The sequence below is a fragment of the Protopterus annectens genome, chromosome 7.part0 (genome assembly GCF_019279795.1).
Source record: "Protopterus annectens isolate FY-2018-M chromosome 7.part0, PAN1.0, whole genome shotgun sequence".
Taxonomy (NCBI): domain Eukaryota; kingdom Metazoa; phylum Chordata; order Ceratodontiformes; family Protopteridae; genus Protopterus; species Protopterus annectens.
Genome location: NC_056739.1, coordinates 1,597,865,244 through 1,597,887,778, shown reverse-complemented (window position 1 = coordinate 1,597,887,778; position 22,535 = coordinate 1,597,865,244). Strand labels below are relative to the sequence as shown.

The window sequence follows — 22,535 nt, the reverse complement described above, 5'->3', positions numbered from 1 at the left end:
CACTGGGTCCAGAACCCAAGGCTGGGCTAGAAGGTGAGGGTGAAGGAACGGAAACCAAATCTGTCAAGCCCAATAGGGGGCAATGAGGATCATCTTGCAACCCAACGATTTTGCTTTCTGAATGACTTTTGGAATTAGGGGGAAATGCATAAAGGAATCCCTGAGGCCAATCATGGACTACAGCGTCCCTGGGTGTCTGACCTGGAGGAAGAACAAGGGAAACGTAGCTGCTGCATTTGTTGTTGAGGGGAGAGGCAAAGAGATCGCAGCAAGGCTGGCCCCATTTGCGGAAAATAAGATCCACAATTTCCTGTTTCAGAGACCACTCATGCGGCATGAGGATAGCCCTGCTTAGCCTGCCCGCTATTACATTGGATTTCTAAAGGGATATGCGTTGCTGTCAGAAAACGTTGGGAGGAAATCATCCATTACCGCAGTTTGAGGGCCTCTCGGCACAAGGGGTAAGACCTGGTTCTGCCCTGTTTGTTGATGTACCAAACCACTGACATGTTGTCCGTCTGTATTGCAATAGTCCCGGCAGGGAGAGAGTCTTGAAGAGCTTGCAACGCTAGGAGTACCGCTGTCATCTCCAGGACATTGATGTGTAAGTGGTATTCGGAAGGTTGCCACATGCCTTGGACTGCCTTCCCTAGATAATGCCCCCCCACCCTATCAGGGAAGCGTCCGTGGTCACTGTGGCAACCAGATGGGATTCCATGAAAGATCTGCCCTGAGTCACTAGTGGGGAGACCATCCACCAGGAAAGGTGTCTTTTGCAAGATTCAGTAATTAGCGTCATGTGAGACATGGGTAATTCCTGGAAGGACCATTGTGTGAAAAAAAGCCACTGAATGATTCTCATGTGAAAGAGTGATAAGGGAACTAGAAGAATGGCTGCTGCCATGGACCCTAGAGCTTGAAGGACATATTTGTCTTGAATTCTCTTGCTCCTCAGAAGTGACACCTGTTGTTGAATAATGGAAACTCTTTCCTGAGGCAATTTTACAATAATTTTTCTTGTGTCTAGCTCTGCTCCTATGTATGTAATAGATTGACAGGGCAACAAGGCAGATTTTTCGAAGTTTATTGTGATGGCTAGTTGAGCACAGGATGTGATGGTGTAATCTTGTGCCTCTATAAGTTGTTGCCTGGTGGTAGCAGTGAGGAGCCAGTCATCTAGATAAGCAAACACCTGGAATCCTAGACGTCTCAGGTGAGCCGTAACTACTGCCATGCATTTGGTGAACACCCTGGGGACTGTGGTGAGACCAAAGGGCAGAGCTCTGAACTAGTAATGACTGGCCCCTAGCCGGAAGCGTAGAAATCTCCTAGACCAGTCTGTCCATTTTTATATGATAGTACGCGTCCTGAAGATCTATGGAGCACATCCAATTGCCTGACCAAGAAAGAGGAGAATGGACTGCAGTGTTACCATCTGGAACTTTTCTTTTTGTACAGATTTGTTTAATCTGCTGAGATCCAGAATTGATCTCCAGTCCCCTGTCTTTTTGGGCACTAAAAAGAATCTTGAGTAAGTTCCGGATCCTACTTGATCTGTGGGGACTTCCTGGATGGTTCTTTTTTCTAGCAGTCTTGAAACTTCTGTGACTGCCTGATCCCTTAGACTGGGTGGAACATCTGGGATGTATTTTTTTGAAACAAGAGGGGGTTGATGGAAGGGAATTTTTTAACCTCGGGATATAATGGATAGTACCCATTTGTCTTTTGTAATATTTTGACAGGTGATTGGGTACAATGAAAGCCTTCCCAAGACTGCCTCCAGAGTTGAGCAGTTGGGCAACCCTTCAGGAATGTTGATAGGGTTTGGAAGAGAACGTATCTCTGTCACCCTGATTTTGCAGACCCCTTCTGCAACGAGGGTGGAGTCTGCCTTTGTTATTGTTTCCCCCTCTGCCCCTGGGGGAAAAATCACCATGTGCATCAGGCAAGGGTCCCTAGGATTTTTTAAACCACATCTTTCCACCCTTCTGACCCTTTGGGTATGGTCTGTAGGTTGTGGCAAGTAGGTAGGAGTGGAAAAACAGACTCCCACATCAGAGAGTATCTTGCCTTCCTGCTGGCACCTGGTAAGCATGTCTTTCACCTGAGGCCTAAAGAGAGAGGAGCCATCAAAGGGAGTATTGCTGAAGGACACTCTGAAATGTTCCGCAAACTGACACAGCCACAGCCAAGAATGTCTCCTAAGAGCCACTACTGTTCCTGCAGCTCTGCTTGCTCCATTGCCTGTGTATGAAATAAGCCTCATGGAGGAGTTAACTACTGAATTTAAAGTCGCCAGCTGGGTAGCTACCTTGGCTGAAGCTCCCTCAGCTGTGGGATCTTGTAGGGTATCTCTAAGCTCTTTTAGGAGATCCCTCTGAAGTCTAGTAAAATGGGAAAGATAGTTCAAGGACCTAAAGGAGAAGGTCGCTGATGAAAACATTTGCTTCCCATATCTGTCCATCGTATGAGAGTCTTTATTCGGTGGGTGGACTGATGAGGAGGTATTAGCTAACTCTCTCTTTGTGGCTGCTGCTACCACCATGGCATCAACTGGGACACCTTTAGTCAGGAATTGTTTGCCTTGGGGAGCGGTGATAAATTTATTAGGTCTCCTTGGGACAGGTTCCATGGAATCTGGAGCTGACCAAGCCTTTCAAGACACTACGGACATGAGTGGATCAAAAGGTGGAGACACTCAGGAGGTGGAAGGTCGAGAACCAAATGCATCCGGGTATACAGACTCGTCCTCGGAGGGGGCTAGTGAAGTCCAGCTACGTCACTGCCTAAGAATCTCGAGGATGTCCAAAAAGGAAACATCTTCAAAGGGGGACCCCTCCGATTCATCCAGATCTGTATCTGAGGTAACAGACTCAGGGGAGTCTTGGTGCTTTCTCTTGCACTTTTTCTTCGAGGAAGCCTGCTCAGAATGCTCTGGGGGGGGTTTCGGAAGAAGAGGGTTCACCCAATGGGGTGTCCTGGGGCATAGGTTCCCTATGCTTTGGGGCTGGAGGAGGAGCAGAGGTTGGCACAGGCACCAAAGGGGATGGAGCCGATGGGACAGATAGTGGCGCCGTCTGTGGGGAATGCACTCTCTGCATGACCTCGAAAGCATTACGGTCTCGACACAAAGAAGGCTCCGGCGAGACAGAAATCCCACTCTGCGCCAAGGGTGACGGATCCGAGGCAGATGTGGGAGCCGAGCTCAACTGAGCCGACGTACCGAGAGGGACAGCGGGGTCGGACAAGGGTCCGATGCCACTTCCCCCCTCGGAGCCGAAGAGAGAGCTTTGGCACCCAGATACCTCGATGGAAGGAAGAACCAAGGTAATCGGAGCCAACATCGGAGACGAAGAGATCGGAGCTGAAGGAACCACTATCGGAACGTCCATGGACTCCGGCTCCGAATTAAGCATAGTTGGAGGAGGAATCAAAATCTAAGTGGATGGAGCAGAGGCCTGTTTAGGCGGGCTCAAAAGCAATTTTGCAAGGGCCTGTGACTTCCACAACCTACTGACCACTCTCTCTATGTCCTGATCCAATAACCTCGAGGATCGAGAGGAGTGGGAAGATGAGCGATGACTGGCTTTGCTCTGAAGTAAGGGTGATTTTGGCACCGAGCAAATCAGCTCCAATGAAGTAGACCTAGCTTGTTTGTGGCTCTGAGGTAACAGTTGTAGCCAATGGAGTAGTCTTGTCTGTGCTACAGGGCACCGACACACTTGGTCTGTCAAGCTCACAGGTCGGTTCCGAACATGGAGCCGACGGCTTGACTGACTTCAAAGATTTCACTGGCAGAGATGCTTTAGCCGGAGAATCCTGTTTCAACAATCCACAGAGGATTAGCTTGTTTTTCCGCTCCTGCAGGACTTTTGGACTAAGGGCATGACAAATAGAGCAAGAGTCCTGCATGTGATACACACAACTAGTATTCCCATCTGTCAGAGACATCTTCTGACAGCATGAGTCGCACTTTTTAAACCCTGATGTTTTAACTTCCTTGGACATTCTAAGAAAAAAAGAAGGAAGTACCACACAAAAAGATACTATAATAATAAAAATTATATTGATAAAAACCTTAAAGGAGAGCCTCTAACTTAAACGGCTGCCCTTAAGGGGGGGGGGGGGGACTCTAACTTAAACGGGTTCAGGGAAAAACAGAAGGCATAGCGACTAAGGGGCGACGGCCAACACAGCACAAAAACACAGCAAAGGACAAGATAAGGGATTTACAACTAAATAAACTTACAAACTACTATAAACAGTGAAAAAAATTCTAACTTTTCAAGTAAATTATTTAACTTTAAACAGAGAAAAAAGTTATACTAAGCCTGAGCCAGTATTGACGCAAACTCACAGCTGAAACGGCAAACGAGATCTGGGTAGCTGACGCTGGGCATTCTGGGATAAGGGGTAGCCTCGAGCCAGTAAAGAGCTCTCGAGCTATAGAAAGTGTCTGAGTCGGAGCCAAGGATCGGCTCCGAACCCATTCAGCAAGAACGAAGGCGAGATTGGACAACTTAACATCATTATTTTCCCTTTCTTTTTTGTTAGCGTGCATTTTCTGAAGGCTGTGAAGTCTAAAACACAAATACTTGCTATTATTTAGTGACAGCAGCCTTCAGTGAGTGACCAGAAAGCCGCATATTTTGTGAGGAACAGACCATAACATACATAGAATGTGGAGATTCTGCGAAACTCTGCACAGTTTAGAGGTGTGTACCGGAGTAAATACAAGCTGTAGTACAGAAAATCGAAGGAATGTTATGCACGGAGAATATTAAAAGGAATAAACTGTAAGAAAAATAATTTGCAAAAGGATTGATTAATTGTACTACTTTAAGCTTTGTTGACAGAGATAGTGAATATTTCGTGGATTTTATCAATTTTCCATTATCCGCAGTTAGGTGATCGTGTGGTCAATACGGATAACGCAAAATATCACGCATGTTTTACTGTTTTTGAAGTACTAACTGGGTAAGCGACTAAGCGAGCCACACTTTTCAAATAATACCAGCCACGAGGAGAACAGAACGCACGCACTAATTTTTGAGCAGCCAGGTATCTAACCACTCCTCTAACGGTTATTGTTTTACAAAAATAACATAAATAGCTCAACTGTCAATAAACGGTAACTGAAGGCTGCACGTTCAGCCAATTGACTTGTAAACAGCAGCAACTCGAGACACCCCACACGTAATAAAGTAATGACTGCCGTCTCGTGTTATAGTAGAAAACCTCACACGGAAGGGGGTGTGTATACTTCACAGCCTGGAAACAGAAACCGACTTTGCTGTTATATGGCACTCTCTGGTGCTTGCTGGGATTTGTAGTTCTACTTGCCCCATGACTGTTCAAGCCAATGGCACGCATGAACTACAGCTCCCAGTTATTTATGTTTTTTTTAAGAAATCCTTGAGTTGCTGCATTCTCTCTGAATGATCTCACTGCCTCCTACATTCCCAGTCAGTCCTGAGCAAGCAAAAGAGTAAGATGCGATGGTTTATCGTAATAGGGGTGGAATTCAGGAGGGGTATCTCTGTTTTTTGAAGTGATCATCGTTTGGAACTGCTGGGCTGTCTCTTCTGCTTCGTTTTCGGTCATTTGGCATTGACATTATGCACCACAGAGACCGTCTGGTGCGTTGCTAGATAGGATTGGAAAGGGTTGCCCCTTGCTTGCTATCCCAATCTTATTTTTCCAGTGATTGCTATTTTGAAACGGAGGGACATCTAATCTGTCTGACCGTCCGGAGAGCAGGGATGTCGACCCTTCTGATAGAGGAGGATGAGTATTCAAGGCTGGTGATGGAGTCCAGCCCGGAGTGGCTACGGGCAGAATTAAAACGTCTGGCTTTGGAACTGGGCGAGACAACCCGGGAGAAGATCCAGGCAGCCGAGTACGGACTGGCCGTGCTGGAGGAGAAGCAGCAGCTGAAGCAGCGCTATGACGACCTCGATGGAGAGTACGAGTCGGTGCGGCAAGAGCTTGAGCAGCTGAAGGAGGTATGTTACTACAGTAACCACAGCAGTAGTGAGGGAAGGGAAAAGTGACCTCCATCCTTGTAGGCAGAGCCATTACTAAGGCGGTGGGCGACAGCTATAGTTAACATAACTGTGACATTTATACAAGTAGTGATAATTACAGCGGGCATTCCCTGGGTTAAAATGTTGATGTGGACTACTTTTGTGCAGAATACAGTTTATTACTTATCTTGGTGTTTTGTGTGTGTGTGTGTGGAGGGGGATGAAATAAAGAAACTGCTGCTGGTAAGGATGACTAACTTGCTTTAGGCTTAAGACTTAGCCAGACACTTGGGGGGTTGTGGACTGCTGCGGGGGTGTATATGACATAGTTTTTAGTTATGTCAAATTGGACGCTGTGTAACGCCAGGTCGGGGAAGTGACTCTGATATCCACTACCTATCTAGATTCATACTTGAATCAACCAGCTTTTATTGGCAGGCCAGGAATCCATATGATGTTTAGATACTTGTCTGCCAGCTTGCGTTTTCAAACTCAGTAGAAAAAAAATCGTACATCTTAAGAATATCAAACCTTCTGAAACACGTATACACCTTGAATGATTCTGTCTAAAAAGTAACCATAGAGGATGTTGTTCAATGTGAAACAGCCGTGTGGGACTCATTCTTCAGTTCTATCTATTTTGATGTGGTTTTCTTAGTGCCAAAAAAGTGAAGTCTTAGCTGAGTATTTACTTTTGTACCCAATATCCCTTGTATTTATTGCATTTTAGAAAAGTTGAAATCGCACCCTTCGATAAAAAAAATCGATAGTGGACACTTTCACGCGTAACTGAGACCTGCTTATGTTTTATTGTCATTACGGAATTGATGCGAAAAGTTGAAACAAATCTGCATTTGTAAACCATTACATTTAGAGTTGTGGTGTTTCAGTAAAAAATGCGCAGGGGGAAAATGGCAGCAAAATGCTAGAAAATAAAGCGTTTCACGCAGTGGTGTGAAAACGTTTATTCGAGATAGTAAAGATTAGTTTTGGAGAACTACCTCGTGTGATTTTTTTTCTATATGGTATAATAAGTAATGCGGAGCAATTTATGGGTTAGTTTATACACAAAAAGAGATCAAAGGATTCGCAGCATCTGGCCTCCATCTATCTCCACAGCTGGAGTAAACTAAAATAGCAAAAATGCAACTTCATATTTCTAGTCCCCCCTTGAGGTATTGTGCTGCACATTACAACTTTCAGAGATAGTCTGTCTTTTTTCCCGCAGCCTGTGTTAGTTAATAGGATGAGCTGTTTTGCAAGATTCCTTTACTTTCAAATTCAATATTTTGAATCCTAGTGCTGAATTCCAAGACTTCATATCAGGACAGGTGTGCTTTGTTCACGTTAAACATAATATGTTTATTCATGGTTGAGAATTTACATTTAATGAAAGTAATTTTGAAATAATTTAATAACGTAATGTAAAGTGGTAACATGATTTATTGACAGTACTGCTGAGCTGCCCCTGATTTTGTCTCACATTTGTGCTATGTACCCTAATGTTTGATTAAACCTGGCGATTATTGGCAGAAAATACATATATAATGAACAATGACAGTATTAGAGATATAGACCTTATTTTACTTCAGAAAATGCATGCAAATTCATATTATCTTATTCTTTTAATTTCTTAAGTTAATAGTACTAACATTTTAAAAAGTGTCCCTAATTATTTCTGGATTTGTCCCCAATAACGCAAGAGAGAGAGTGAAAACAATGGTACTTACTAGAAGGAGAAATCTATGAATGTGAAAAAGTCTGATTCATAGCATTTTTAGCTTTAAATTGTAGATCAAGAAAAAATAATACATTCTCACTCAGCATTTTTTTAGCATTAGACCAAAGAGAGAGCGCGAACAAAACTGACATGATAGGAAATAATGGGAAGCAGTCTGCCAGGTATAAACTGAGCTATGTTGGCTTATCTGCACATTTTTCCAGCTCTGAAAAGATCACAAGAGGTGAAACAGAGCAGTAAGCTGACAGCAGCTTGAATTAGCCAAGTCAGGTAGGAGAGTATCGGCACAGGCTGCACCGTGTGCATGTCTCTGACTGTGAAGACTGAAAGCCAGTTAAAAGATTGCATAGTGAGCCTGACCATTGGTGCATGGTTTGGAAGTGATACAAAAACATGGCTAAGCAGTGTCTCATGGGCATCATTGTTCAGAAGCATGTGTGGCGCCTCCTTCTTCCCAAAGGCTCTTCTTCCAGGCCCAATGCCAGTGGGGTGGGGCAGAGAATGAGCTTCTTTGAACGTGTGTGCAATGCATGTGCAGAACCCGCCTTTGTCAAGTTTGAAAAACAACGTGCTATTTTTCAAAGTATTCCTCTTTATAACAGACACACCTCTTTTGTTTTATGGTCTGGGCTTTGGATAACACTCAGCACGTGTGACTGCATTTGTTACACATCATAACCATGGTGTTTCAGACTTAGGAAGTGGTAAATTAAGGTTAAATAATATCACTGTTGAATTAGTTTTTAATTTTGTTAGTGCCAGCATGGTTTGTTATTGTGATAAGTAGCATTTAAACTTTCTGCCCCTTTTCACAGTATAAATGTTCAGACATTTAAGCAAAGACATCTGTTGTGAATAAAGATCTGTCTTCTTACCTGCCTTATGAACAACACACATCACTATAAAAACAGAATGTTTATATGTGAAGAATACAGAGCAGGTCATTCTAGTCGCAGCGTGCCATATCATGTATAGAATTTGGCAGGTATGCCTCTCAACTGCACAGATTTTTCCAGAATGTCCAAATTTCGGCCTCACAGTTTTAGTCTGTTTTTATAAAGTTGAGATTTTCTGACAAATTAGTGGTAAATCATTAAAGATTGAATTTGCAAAATAGTGACGGGCATTTGAGTCTCAGACTTCATATCCTTATTCATGCTAATGCAAAGCCTGTTATTTTAACAACTTTCTAAGTTTGTAAGAGCAATATTTAAAACTTGTCCCTATTTTGGGGGCTTTGTTCCACTTTTGTTTATGGTTTTGTCCAGATTTCTTGCTCTAGCAGATTGAGTGGTATGTTGGCAGGTTTGCACATGTCTGAACTGTAGTGATTGTGGTGATCTGTCACTCTACTTTGAGAGACAGGAGTATTCATAACAAGGCAAGCGCTTCACATTTTTTTTGTAGTTTTAAACTTGGTGTTGAAGAAACGTATTGACATAATCCATACTTCTCAAGTGTCTAGATTTTCACAGACTGTCCAAAATTTGGCATATATTTTTTGTTTTTTTCCTCGATAAGATTTGTGCTTTTCTGGCAAATCACTGTGATCTGAGAATTTAAGTCACTAAATAATGATATATATATTTGAGTTTCAGACTTCAAATCCTTCAGACAATGTATGTTTAAACAAATCCTGTTAGTCAAGCAACTTTCTATGTTGTTTATAAGAGCAATATTTAAAATATGCTCCTATTTTTTGGTGTTTGTCCTCCCCATTTTGCAGGCTTTGTCCAGATTTTTTGCACTGTGATGTTGAGAAGTATGACATAATCTTAAGTAAAAAAACCTCCATTTTGATGTGATGTAATATGATAAGTTGTACACTCTGTAAAGGGGAGTGTATGGTCTGAATTTCTAGTTGTTATTTTTTTAATTGAAATTGCATTTTGATGATAGGTCTGTTTTGCTTATCAACTGACCAGGTGTCTGTGCTCATGGGCAAGTTTCTCTGTGCCGTTGTCTGATGTCACGGCTATGATTTTCAGAGGTATTAACTAATATGACAAAAGAAGCAAGTACAAAAGACTTGTTTGATAATTAAGTATGAAGTCCAGGGAACTGCTTTAAACAAGGGGCCACTGCTGAGCTGATTCAATAAGCCATTGTTTGAAGTGACTTAGATTCATACTTTATAGTACACTGACAAGGTAGTTGCCAAAGATTCAAGATTGAAAGTGCACATCCATGTGAGCCACAAACACAGATACACGCATGTTTGTTTTCATTCTTGAACTGAAGTGTAGGATGAGATTCGTATTACAATATCGTTGCTGACCTCCTAGTACAAAGCCGCAGTATTTACCTGCTACCTGAGTTTGGGAACCATAATGTGCGCAAGTGTGAATAAGATGGGAAAGCATTAGCACTTTTTTTTGTTTTCCTTTCTTCTTCGGGAATGGGAATGCGACTTTAATGTATATTTCTTTAATGTAGAGGTTTTTGTGTTAATACATGTTGCTTGGGGAGGTATACAGGGGGAAGTGAAGTAACAACAAGCTGTTCTAAAACATTCCATCTATATGTATAACCTCAGAATGGCAAGCCATAGGGTAAACCAGTGGTGCCCTTTGCCCTGACTGTTCCCTAGCAAACTTGTGTCTCACTTGTATGCCACTAGCTTACACACACACACACACACACACACACACACACACACACACACACACACAAACACACAAACATTGTGTGTGTGTGTGCTCATGCGTGCGGGGAGGGGGTCAGGCACAGTGATGTACGTAACACTTTTGTCAATAGGTCAGTGAGGCTGCTGTGATCTGGCAAGCTAGGATGCGGGGTACACTGCGTGGAAAGTAGTGATGTTGGAATGTACAGAAGTGCCTCAGAGCATCAGAGAACTGAAATATAATGATGAAGTTATTTGCTAAATACTCTGTACTGTTCCTGAGATGGGATATTTGTTGCTTCCTGTAAGACTATTTCAAAAGAGAGCCTAGCTGTATTGAAATTGATCAAAAAGGATGTATCTGCAAAGGACTATAATAAAAAAAAAATTATTTTATAAAGAGGTATGCAATTTTTTTGATTCAATATCATCGTTAATGACCATTTTATGTAAGGTGACTTGAAGTTCAGGTTTAGCGGGTATGAGAAGTAAAATTGCTGTTTTCCTTCATATTACAGTACAATATTTGTCTGAGTGGGATTTTTTTATCCAGCTTCAATGCACAACGTGTAATATTAGCACTAGCATTTGTTTTGTGCACTAAGTAGATTTTGTTGCTAAGCTTTGTTAACATTCTACTGTTGTGTTCATGCATTAAGTATCTAGAATAATCAAGTAACATGCTTACAAAAACAGTAATTTAGCAACTCATAATGGCAAATCACAAACTACAGACACATTTTGTAACAGTTATGTGAACTTGTAAGTGAAGTTTTACAGAACTATCTGGCTAACTTCCAAAGCAGTGACTGTGTCTAAGTACAAAGGATTGTAAAACTGCTGGAAAAGGTATTACAGATACACATTTGCTTTGGAATACTGTGTCTAGTAAACTTTTAACAATGGTTTATATATTTCAGGCATTTCTATTTGTGTTTAATAAACTTCTTTTTTTGTTTGTGGTGATTATGTTTATAGTAGCACAGTTACACACATTTAAATAAATAATTATGTCTACAGCATTAATGTAGTACTTGTAATTTAAAGGATGGTGGAAAGTATACCAATTTTCTTTTACTTAGTTAAGAGTTTCTTTGAAAATGGCACTTTTGTAGTAAAGCTTGTGGGGGTTATTTTGTACAAAAAATGAGCCTACTGTAAATGTGACACAGTTGTCCTTCAGAAGATTTGTGGTGAAGAATTTAAATGCTATAGGCCTATTGTGCTGTGGGCAAGTTGTACTGAGTATCATAGCAACACTGCCGTACAACACTGACTTAGTTTAGCTGATAGAATTGTACAAGTATACTATGTTATGTGCCGTTTGCTTCACGATTAAAAGGTTGCCCGCTGACCATGTACTGCCTTGGTATGGCCATGTAAGATGAAGGGGGTGTAATTTTACCCTTTATTGACTGAGGTAGAAAGCCAGTGCACTTTTATCTGTTTTTCCTTAAGGTATGAAAAAAATACAATGACTGTGATGGCTAACTCTGTCATATACAATGTTTTGATATGGAAACCCTTCATCAATTGTTTGGGAGTTGATCTGAGATGAAACATTGTACATATTACTGAATACATTTTGTTCGTGTTTAGTGGTATACCTATACTTATTCAGTTTGTCTGTGTTTTTCAGGAGTGGTCTACTGTTTTCTTCTGCTTCTGTTTATGGCAGGATCAAGTGTCAGTTCAGCAGGTTTCATATACAATATAGGAAGGCTGGTTTCAAACCCAGCACTGATTGAAACCATAAAGCTTTGTGAGAATAGTTGCATGACAACTGAAACAGCTGTTACAGTAAGTAGATGATGACTGCAGCTAATTTACGCAGACAAGGCTAGATTCCAGCAGTTAACAGAGCTCAGGGATCATTATATAATGTAGCTACTGTTCCATAACCCTTAACGTTGAAAGATTTGGCCAGCAGCATTGAAGAAGCTTTTTCCCCACAGTAAACGCTTTTGTTTCTCGATTGCTGCTGAAAAGGACAGCCTTTTGGTAGGTGTTTGGCCACCAAGCTGCTTCAATGGTGGTCCTAATTGTGAGTGCATAAGAACATGAAATTATATGGGGAGAGCTTTGTGGTCACTTGTCTCCCCCACCCAGTAGAGGTTAGAGCCATTTAGTACACCCATTTTGTTAGAATGAGGGCAAGGACACAAACGATCATTATGGCTGCTTGTGTGACACGCATCCGCACTACTGTCACCCACACACTGGGATCATTTGTATGTGGAAATGAATGAGGAGAATTCCATTAAGGAAGCCTGATGGCTGGCAGATATGGGGTCAAAAAATATTTAGAAAACAGTTGGGTCTTTGTTCCCTTAGAGAAGAGGTCCTTAGACTTGTTTAGATGACTCTTATCAGATTAAGATGTTCTTCATTCCACATTGCTGCAGTCCTAACTATTGGGTAGTCCGCTGTCCAGTCGGCCCGAATACCAAAGTATGGTCCGCATGACCATATCCTCAGTCTTTTGCCGCATGGTCCGATGCAGAAGCAATTTGCAGGTTGGCGTTCTGAAAGTTTCTGAAGTCAGAGTTTCAGACCGAATCAAAGTTGGCAATATTTTGGTTTTTCTTGCCTCAGTATTTAACCGGATGTCAGAAAAAGTGAATAACTGTATTTCTTGTGGGAAACAGATACCTCATAGGGATTACCATACTTTGTGTATACCTTGTTTAGGGCCTGAGCACCTCGTTGTTGGATGCCGCTCTTGTGCTAGATTTAACAAACGCACTATTAAGAGAAGGTTAGACTGTGCCAGGTTAGTGTTTGGGAAGCGTTGTAATTATAAAATGCCAAGATAAGGCAGCAAAGCCTAGGGTGGAGGATCCGACAGTCCCAGACGTCGGTTCTTTGGAAGGCTCAGTGGAGCCGGAGGTTTTGCCAGGTGTCTCTTTGGAGTCTCAGGAAGAGACTTTACTGTTACAGGATGTATCCTCTCAGGAAGTAGGCCAGGCTGAGGGGCTTCTCAGGTGGCTGTACTTCCCTCTCTTCCTAAGGTGGTTAGAGCCTCTCCTTCAGTTTCCAAGGCTTCCTTGAGGGGCAGGCCAAGTTTAGCTTCTGTAGGGGTTTCTCCTAGTACTTCAGGATCTTTGCCTAAGAAACATATGCTTAAAATGGCAGAGGATTTGATGACTAGGATTAGAGGATCTATGCCTCGACGCGATAAGAGGCCTAGGGTGGAAGCTGAGTTCGAGAGTTGTGAGCAATGTGAAGACTTGCAGGAGTACCCTCCTTATTCTGATTCTGATGTGGATGATTCTACTCCTTCTGCTTCTCCTCCTGAGGATTTTTCATTTTCAGAGACTCTGCATTCCATGAGGGAGCATTTTAAATGGGAAGGTCAAGATTTCTCTGATTCCAGGAAAAGGCTAAGGGAATTCTTGTTTTACCCCAGCATAGGCCTTTAGCTATACCTCCTGTTTTGAATGTGGTAGAAGATGTGTTTGCAGAGGCTTCCCTGAATCCTGATTCTTTGCCTCCTGCCCCAGTTAAACCGGATAGGTATTATAGGGTGCCTGAAGCTCATAAGTATCTTTTAAGAGTCCTAGGGCAGACCCAGAAACTGTCTCTCAGGGGCCTAAAGGTGTGAAGGCCTCAGTTGTTAAAAATCCTGTCCCTCCTGATAAAGAGGCAAGGGCTTTGGATAGATGGGGAAAGAAAGTGTATACTTCTTCCACTTTAGCCATGAGGCGTTGAATTGTCAGTTTCACATGTTAAAATATCAGAATTATCTTCTTTCACAGTTGAAATCTAAGGTGGATGCTCTGGCTGAAGGTATTGAGTGTAAAGAGTTGCAGGATTTAGTTCATGTGTCTGAACAAGTAGGTAAACATTCTTTGCAGTGTGGTTTTGATGCTGTGCAGGCCTCCTCCAGGGTGGCTGCCACTGGTTCTGTTCTAGGCACGCCTGGCTGAGAGATCAGAATTTAGCTGAGCATGTTAAGACAAGGATTTTGGATGCTCCTTTACAGTCTGATGTGTTGTTTGGTTCGCCTGTGGAAGCAGTTTTGAAGAAAATGGAGGACAAGGCTAAGTCTATGCAAACTGTTAAAGATTTTTTACAGGTGAAGCCTGCGAAGTTTAGTAGAAATTGGCCTACTAAGGGATGGACTTATCCTGCTTATGATTCCCAGTCTAGGGGTAGGTCTGCTCAGGGTTCTTTTAGGCCTAGGACAGGGAGTTCCCCTGCTCAGACTTCTGGTGAGGGCAGGGGCCAGTCCTTTCGTAAGCAGACCCAATGACCTACCTTTTCAGCTGCCAGTACATTCTCGCCTGGCAGCACCTTTGGGAGGAAGGCTGTCTCTTTTCAAAGAAAATTGGGATTTAATTACCCAAGACAGATGGGTTCTGGATATTATTCACCACGGTTACAGGTTTTATTTCCATACCTTGCCTCCTTTCAAAGGCATGCCAGACATTCCTCCTCTTCAAAGGACAGAGGCTCACAAGCAAATTTCTCTGTTGCTCCAAATAGGGGCCATTCAGTTAGTTCCTGTGCAGGAAAGGGGTCTAGGATTTTATTCTCGCCTGTTCCTAGTACCAAAGAAGGGGAACACGTGGAGACCAATTCTGGATTTATCTATCCTCAACACTTATCTGGACATTCCCAAGTTCAAAATGTTGACGTTACAACAGCTTTTACCTCTGCTGGGCAAAGATCACTGGATGGTAACTTTAGATCTCAAGGAAGCTTACCTTCATGTGCCAATCAGACTAAGTTGCAGGAAGTATCTGGAGCTGGAAATTCTCATTATCAGTTCTCTGCATTGCCCTTTGGCTTATCTACTAGAGTGTTCACAAAGGTTCTGGCTCCAGTGATAGCTTACTTCAGGCTAAAAGGAATCCAAATCTATCCTTACTTGGACGACTGCCTGATTCTGGCTCAAGAAAAAGAAGATCTTCTACAGCACCTGGAATTTGTCATAGCAGTGCTAAGATGCCTAGGGTATTCTGTGAACGAAATAAAGTCCAGTCTAGAACCCTCTCAAGACATGTGCTTTCTGGGTGTGAGACTGAATACAGCAGCCCAGATGGCCTTTTTAACCCCGGACAAACAAAAGAATCTTTCCAGTTACTTCCATCATCTATCTCTTCAGTCCGGGCTGACTGCAAGGACAGTCCTTCAAGCCTTAGGGTTCATGGCATCTTGTATTCTGGTGCTTCCCAATGCCAAACTGCATATGAGGAAGCTACAATGGTATCTCAAAAATCTGTGGACACAGCACTGCCAGGATTTGGACACTGTCATTCAAATAATACCTTGCATTCAAAAGGAATTTTTGTGGTGGGCTCAGGAATGTCACCTAAACAAGGGACTCTCTGTGACCCGGCCAGAGGCAAGTCAGATTCTAACGACAGATGCCTCAGATGTTGCTTGGGAGCTCATCTAAATGGAAAGTGGATACAAGACAAGTGGCCTGCCAGACTACAGCATCTACATATCAACATGAAAGAGATGTTAGCAGTTCAGTTTGCATTAATGGCTTTCAAGGAGTTACTTCTTCCAGGGCAGGTGTTGATTCTAACAGACAACACAACTGTCATGTGGTACATCAACAAACAAGGGGAACACATTCTTACCCATTGTGCAGACAAGCAATGATTTTATGGGAGACTGCGCTCAGTCTGCAACTAACTCTTCAGGCAAGGTTTCTGCCGGAGCACAGAACTCCTTAGCAGATGTATTAAGCAGACAAATCATGGATCCCGTGGAAACTGGATCTTCATGTATTTCAAAATTGACAGTGTCATGGGGAACTCCAGACATAGATCTGTTCGCTTCTCCACTAAACCACCAGCTGCCAAAGTTTTGCACAAAGGATTTCATCACACAGCTTGGAAAGTGGATGCTCTTTCTTTCAGTTGGAAAAATCTTCATGTGTATGCCTTTCCACCTCTGCCTCTTCTTCCAAAGGTGCTTCTAAAGGTCAGACAAGACAAGCCAAGGATGATTTTAATAGCTCCAGATTGGCCTCGCAGCACTGGTACCCATTACTAAGGAGTCTGGTAAGGAAGCCTCCATGGCCTTTACCCTTGATTCCACACCTGTTGTCTCAGAGGGACGGTCATCTGCTCAATGTCAAGCTTCACTCTCTACATCTAACAGCCTGGCATATTCTGTTTTGAAAGACAGCAGGTCTCAGCTTCCTCAACAAGTTTTAAATGTGATTATGGAAGCCAGAAGACCTAGTACAAGGAAAGTGTAGAAAAATGGAAGAGATTTTTGTTTTGGAGTGCAGCAAACAATTTGGAGATTACTGAGCCTAATTTGAGTGTGGCTCTTCAATATCTTACTGAGTTACTGGACAAAGGTTTGTCTTTCTCTTCCATTAAGATTCATGCTGCAGCTATTTCAGCTCACTATGATTGTGACCCACCATTGTTTTCGCATCCTTTGTTCAAGCAATTTCTTAGAGGGGCAAAGAATATAAGACCCCAGAGCTCCTACTCCTGCTTGGGATCTCAATTTTGTGTTGGAGAAACTTACTCTACAACCTTTTGAGCCTGCTACTGCTGAATTGAAATACTTGTCATGGAAGACTGCTTTTTGTTGGCCATTACTTCTGCAAGAAGGGTTTCTGAGTTGCAGGCCCTTATGGCAGTGGAGCCTTTTGATTTTTCATAAGGATAGGGTATCTTTACGTACTAATCCTTCCTTTATGCCTAAGGTGGTTTCTAGTGTGGCTTTAAACCAAACTATTCATTTGCCTACCTTTTATGCAGATCCCCAAAATAAAGGGGAAAAGATTTTGCACACTTTGGATGTACACAGGCTATTGCGTTATTATTTGAGCAGGACTAAGGATTTTAGGCAGTCTCAGCAGTTGTTTGTTTCTTTTGCTTTGACTTCAAAGGGCAAGCCTGTGTCAAAACAAACTATTTCTAGGTGGATTGGGTGTTGCATTACATTTTGTTATTCCCATCATGGCAAGGAGATTCCAGCTGGGATTAGGCCTCATTCCACTAGGGCTACTGCCACTTCCACAGCATTTCTAAGGGGTGGCAACTAAGGATATTTTGGAGGCAGCTACTTGGAGTTCAGTGCATACTTTCTCTAAGCATTATCACCTTCCTCTCTACTCTAAGTCTAGGGCTGGTTTTGCCACAGCTATTTTGCAAGGCATGTTGTCAGTTCCTGCTTCCTTATGATTTGCCAGCCTCCCTTACCTCTGCTTTGGGATTCTACCCAATAGTTAGGACTGCAGCAATGTGGAATGAAGAACATAGTACAGTTTTGTACCTACCATAAATGTAGATGTTCGAGGATCCACATTGCTGCAGTCCAATTTACCCTCCCTCCTTCCCCTCTGTGGTTAGGGGTGGTTGTGTAGGTGAGGTTATATTCTGCTAATTGTGTATATATTGTATATATATATTTTTTGGTGCAGGTATTTTGGGAGTTTTTTGTTTTTGGCCTTATCCTTTCAGGGTCTTCTGACATCTGGGGCAAGAAAAGACTGAGGATATGATGTCGGTCATGCGCATTAGTACCCTGATGTACTGATATACTTTGGTATTCGGGCCGACTGGACAGCGGACTACCCAATAGTTAGGACTGCAGCAATGTGGATCCTCGAACATCTACATTTATGGTAGGTACAAAACTGTACTTTTGCTATGCAGCCATGCCACAAGGCAAGCAGCTCCTGTATAAACAAGATCATGAAACCGTGCCCCACAACATGTAGCTCCTATGTAATCTTCCTCTCTCTCATTTTACATGCTAGTTCTATATGCATATAATCGTAGTAGGAGGAACAGCAGGGGTATCAAGTGTGCTAGTTCTATATGCATATAATCGTAGTAGGAGGAACAGCAGGGGTATCAAGTGTCGGGCATTGCCTTCTAATATGTGTGCCATTTTCTGTAGCTCTGTTTGTTAGCTTGGTACCTGCCGTTTCTAGATGCTTGCAATCCCTTATATGTAATGGTAAGGCAAGTACGTATTTAGTCTTGGGAAGTAAGCAGAGAGGGTTATTATAGCAATAACCCACGCCTGGGTGTGGGTAATGCTAAATTTACCCACGGTTGGCGTGGTTTGGTCCCGAGGCCCGAGGACCAAACAAAGCCAACCGTGGGTAAATTTAGCATTACCCACACCCAGAAGTGGGTTATTGCTATTATACCATGACATTATTTAAGAAAAGAAACTATTACTTTTCTTAAATAATGGCATAGTATAATGCCTGTTTGCTGCCCTTCCGCAGATGTCTGGCATCCGCACTACATCAGAGGTGTGGGCAAAAGCAACGGAGAAAGCAAGATCTCCGTTGCTTTTAGTGTCTGCTATGTTAAATGAGTTTAACATAGCGAGACAGTTAAAATAAACGGAGATGTCCGTTGCTTATTTTAAACTGTCTCGCTATGTTAAACTCATTTAACATAGCGAGACACTAAAAAGCAACGGAGATCTTGCTTTCTCCGTTGCTTTTTTTTAAAACACTGTCTCGCTATGTTAAATGGGTTTAACATAGCAAGACAGCTTTAAAATAAGCAACGGAGATCTCCGTTGCTTATTTTAAAGCTGTCTCGCCATGTTAAACCCATTTAACATAGCGAGAAATCGAGTTATACTAATGGAAAAGTCCGGCGACGGACCTTTTTCCATTAGTATAACTCGATTTACAACGGGCACGCTGGCCAATCAGCGTGCACGTTTTGGGGGGATCATGGTATAATTTGAAGTAGTCCATAAGTACTGAAAGGAGGTGTGCAGTTTTGGATATCTGGGCACCAGATCCTGCTTGCATGGCTGTAGACAAAGAAGACTGTGTGTTTACACTTGTCTGCATTTTAAAGTATTTTTTCTTTTGGTTGCTTCATCTGATCAGTATTACTTGATTTTTCTTCAATAGTAGAGTAATAGAAATGCTGCTTTTGAGTCTTTATTCTTAAAATAAGAACTTTGTTTAATTCAGCCCTCTCAATTTTTGTTACAAGAGTTAAGAATTTCCCTTCCCTTCTGAGCATGACTAATATTGTTCACAAGTACTGTAAGGGTCCTTCTAGAGAATGAATCCTTTCCCAGCCATTCATTTTTTTTTAATATTTTGCAGCTTGTAGCAGTACTGAAAGATTTGTTTACTTAAAGTGGGTAACCAGGCAACAGAAATATCATTTGAGACCAAGGATGACGAAAACCGTTGTAGCAGGATGTACTAAAACAATGCAGCTGTTTTGTCTGCCAACATCTAAATATCTTTTGGAGGGAAAAAAAGTTTCCATTCAAAAGCCATTTTTTCGTGAGTAATAAATATGTATTGGGCATGTAATTAATTGTACAGTAGGAAGCTGTAAATAGGAGATTACATTTCCAACTTCTTTTTTTTCTGGTTGGTTCTCTCCATATTCTGTGCCCAGTCTTGTATTTTATTTTGAAGTGCCCGATCTTACATATGATAATATTTTTATTGTTCACACACACTGTTGCATATTCTGTAGTCACAAGGACAGGCAGACATTGAGAGAAAACATAATTTCAACTATTGTGAAGTACAGCCGAGCAGCTTACATAGAGGTTTGTGATGAGTGCATTGTCAAACTTCTCTCTCTAGTCTAGACTTTAATTTTTTATTGAACAAGCATAAAATGAAAATCAAGGGGGAACTTGGGATAGAAGGGGACCACAATCAGACATAATAGCATGTCAGCTGTGCTCACGTTCATTACATGTTACATAACAGCATAGTAGATTACCATTTTGCAGGTAATGCAAAATATGGCTTTCTGTGTAAGACAGAATACAGTTTGATACTAGATCTTGCATCATAGCATTAAAACGTTGGTCAATGTTTGCTGTGTGTAAAATGTTAGCTTCCTCCACAGCATAGTCTTGTTTTACTCGCTTCCTTCTCAGGTGAGAACATTTCTTATATGTAGTGTTTAGAAGGGAACAGTCTGCTCCCAGCACTTTACATAAGCATGAATGGCAGTGACAGGACAAAATATTGTCCTATCCCCCTCCCCCATTAAAGGCACCTCCAGAAATCTCATTGACTAGGAGAGATTTACTGTACTTTCCCAAATGAGACAATATGCAGCCTCAACTTAAAGCTAAAAGAAATGTATCACAGGATGTGCCATAAAAATGTGCATCACTGAGACAGACTCTGGTAGTGGATGAAGCATGTCAGCTTGGACAGCTGATTATAACCTGCTATGTGTCCACATGGGTCTACTTCACTTCACCGAAATCCCATTTCACTGACATTCATTTCACTGAGACCAAATCACTTAAAATTCAAATTACTGAAAATTCGTTTCACTGAATTGTAAGCTATAGACTTGATGTGGCAGTGTGTAGAGTACTTCAAGTAAAGGGTATATGCCCTCATCCCCACTGTAGTGCGACCTGGAGTTAGTATATGTAGTTAGGGGTGGTGGGGGGCACGGGCCCACACGTTGGGGGGGCCTGAGGGGTGTAGCCCTCTATTTAGTTTGGTTTTATATTGTCTGGTTTCTGTTGAGAGGATAACTAAGTAGTTTTTAAGTTGTGGAAGGAGGTAGGCTTTACTTTTGTGAGTTTGTTTGTCTTTGGTTTCCTATTTAGTCTTGTGAAATGTAGCATTGTAAGCTGTCAGTGAAATGAGAATGTTGTGGACTTTAGGTGATTTGGTCTCAGTGAAATGAATTTCAGTGAAATGGGATTTAGTTGAAGTGAAGTAGACCTGTCCACATAACAGCGACCATCAAAAGTCCACCACAGGAGTTTCCATACCACTAATTTTTATCATGACTTTAAACTGTAATATCAGTATGTGATAAAACATGTATTTGGTCCACAGTCTCAAGTATTTTGTCACTACTGTACCAAAGTCTTTTAGTATTACAAACATTAGTCACCACTTTACTTATGCCATCAGCTGCTTGTGGTACTAGTTTGCACTAACCAAAGGTAGTTGCAGTTTTTATAGCTGCCACACTGATATTACCACATCACTTCACCTGTCCCTAAACCAGTAAAAGACGTTGTACAAAGAACTTGGCTGATAAATAATTTAAAATAGAATATACTTCTAAAACCCTATAGAAACTGTAGTCTGTGCAATGTCCTACACACACACACACACACACACACACACACACACACACACACGCGCATAATACAGAATTGCATAGAATTCACTAAAAAAATCACAATCCCTGCCCCATTACCATTATTACTGTTGACACAGTTGCAGAAATTACATTTAAATAATAATAAATGCATTTAGAATGTCACAAAAAATTTTGCCTATAATCTCAAAGGCTGAAAGAAATCCTACTTCGTGAGGAAATGATCTGATCTTCCATATAAGAAGTACATGTGAAAATCAAGAAGAACTGAAATAATCAAATGTACATCAGTCATGGGTTCTTAGTAAGCCAAGTAGACCATTGAGAAGCTGTGCTACATCACCCATTATTGATGAGAGACTTGCGGTGCTCCCCATGAAGTCCATTACCTACAAGCATCTGTGGTGAAAGTTTGCAGTCGCCCTTCCAGTTATCCAGACTGGTTGTAAAGGTTGCTAGAGAAGTACGCTACTTGAAATGGGAAGTACTCCCTAATAGGAAAGAACTGAACAGCCAAGCCACAAATGAAAACCTTAGCATTTAAAGCAAACAAGAAAAACATGAAGATTTCAACTTAACCTTAAGTGACAGTTATCTTTTTCATGTATTGAAGTGATTCACTGCTAACTGTGGAACACTTAGGATGAAAATCAGCACTTCAAATCAGAAGTTATAGTTCTGTCCTGTAAAAAAGTATGATGTTAAGTTGTCTATCTCGCCTTCATTCTTGCTGGATGGGTTCGGAGCCGACCTCGGCTCCGACTCGGCCACTCTAAAGCTCGAGAGTTGGTTCCACCGGCTCGAGGCTCCCCTTATATCCCACAATGCTAGGCGAGAGTTACCTCAGATCTCGTTTGCCACTACAGCTTCGAGGTTGGTTGTTCTACCGGTTCCTGGTGAGTTTAAGCTTTTCTATTAAAAGTTACTCTTTTTACCCCTTTTTTAGTTTAATTATTCTCAAATTAGTGTAATTCATTGAACTTTATCCCCGACCTAATTTTTTCCCGTTTTTGTTTAAAAGAACTTTTAGTTCTTCCCTTGGGCCTTAGGCCTTCCCTTCCCTAGGGAGTGTT

General features: G+C 41.9%; 1 protein-coding gene across 3 annotated transcripts in view; it reads left to right on the top strand.

Moving 5' to 3' along the window:
• The first annotated feature begins 5,405 nt into the window (after positions 1-5,405).
• BICD2 (BICD cargo adaptor 2) overlaps positions 5,406-22,535 on the top strand; it is a 1,042,429-nt gene continuing 1,025,299 nt past the window's right edge. For 2 of the 3 annotated variants that reach the window (XM_044078150.1, XM_044078149.1), the window contains exon 1: positions 5,410-6,005. In XM_044078150.1, coding sequence (XP_043934085.1) covers positions 5,763-6,005 — 243 coding nt within the window. In that variant the 5' untranslated portion in view covers positions 5,410-5,762. Of the gene's footprint in view, positions 6,006-22,535 lie in introns of all 3 variants that reach the window. The other variant, XM_044078151.1, reaches the window with a different exon arrangement.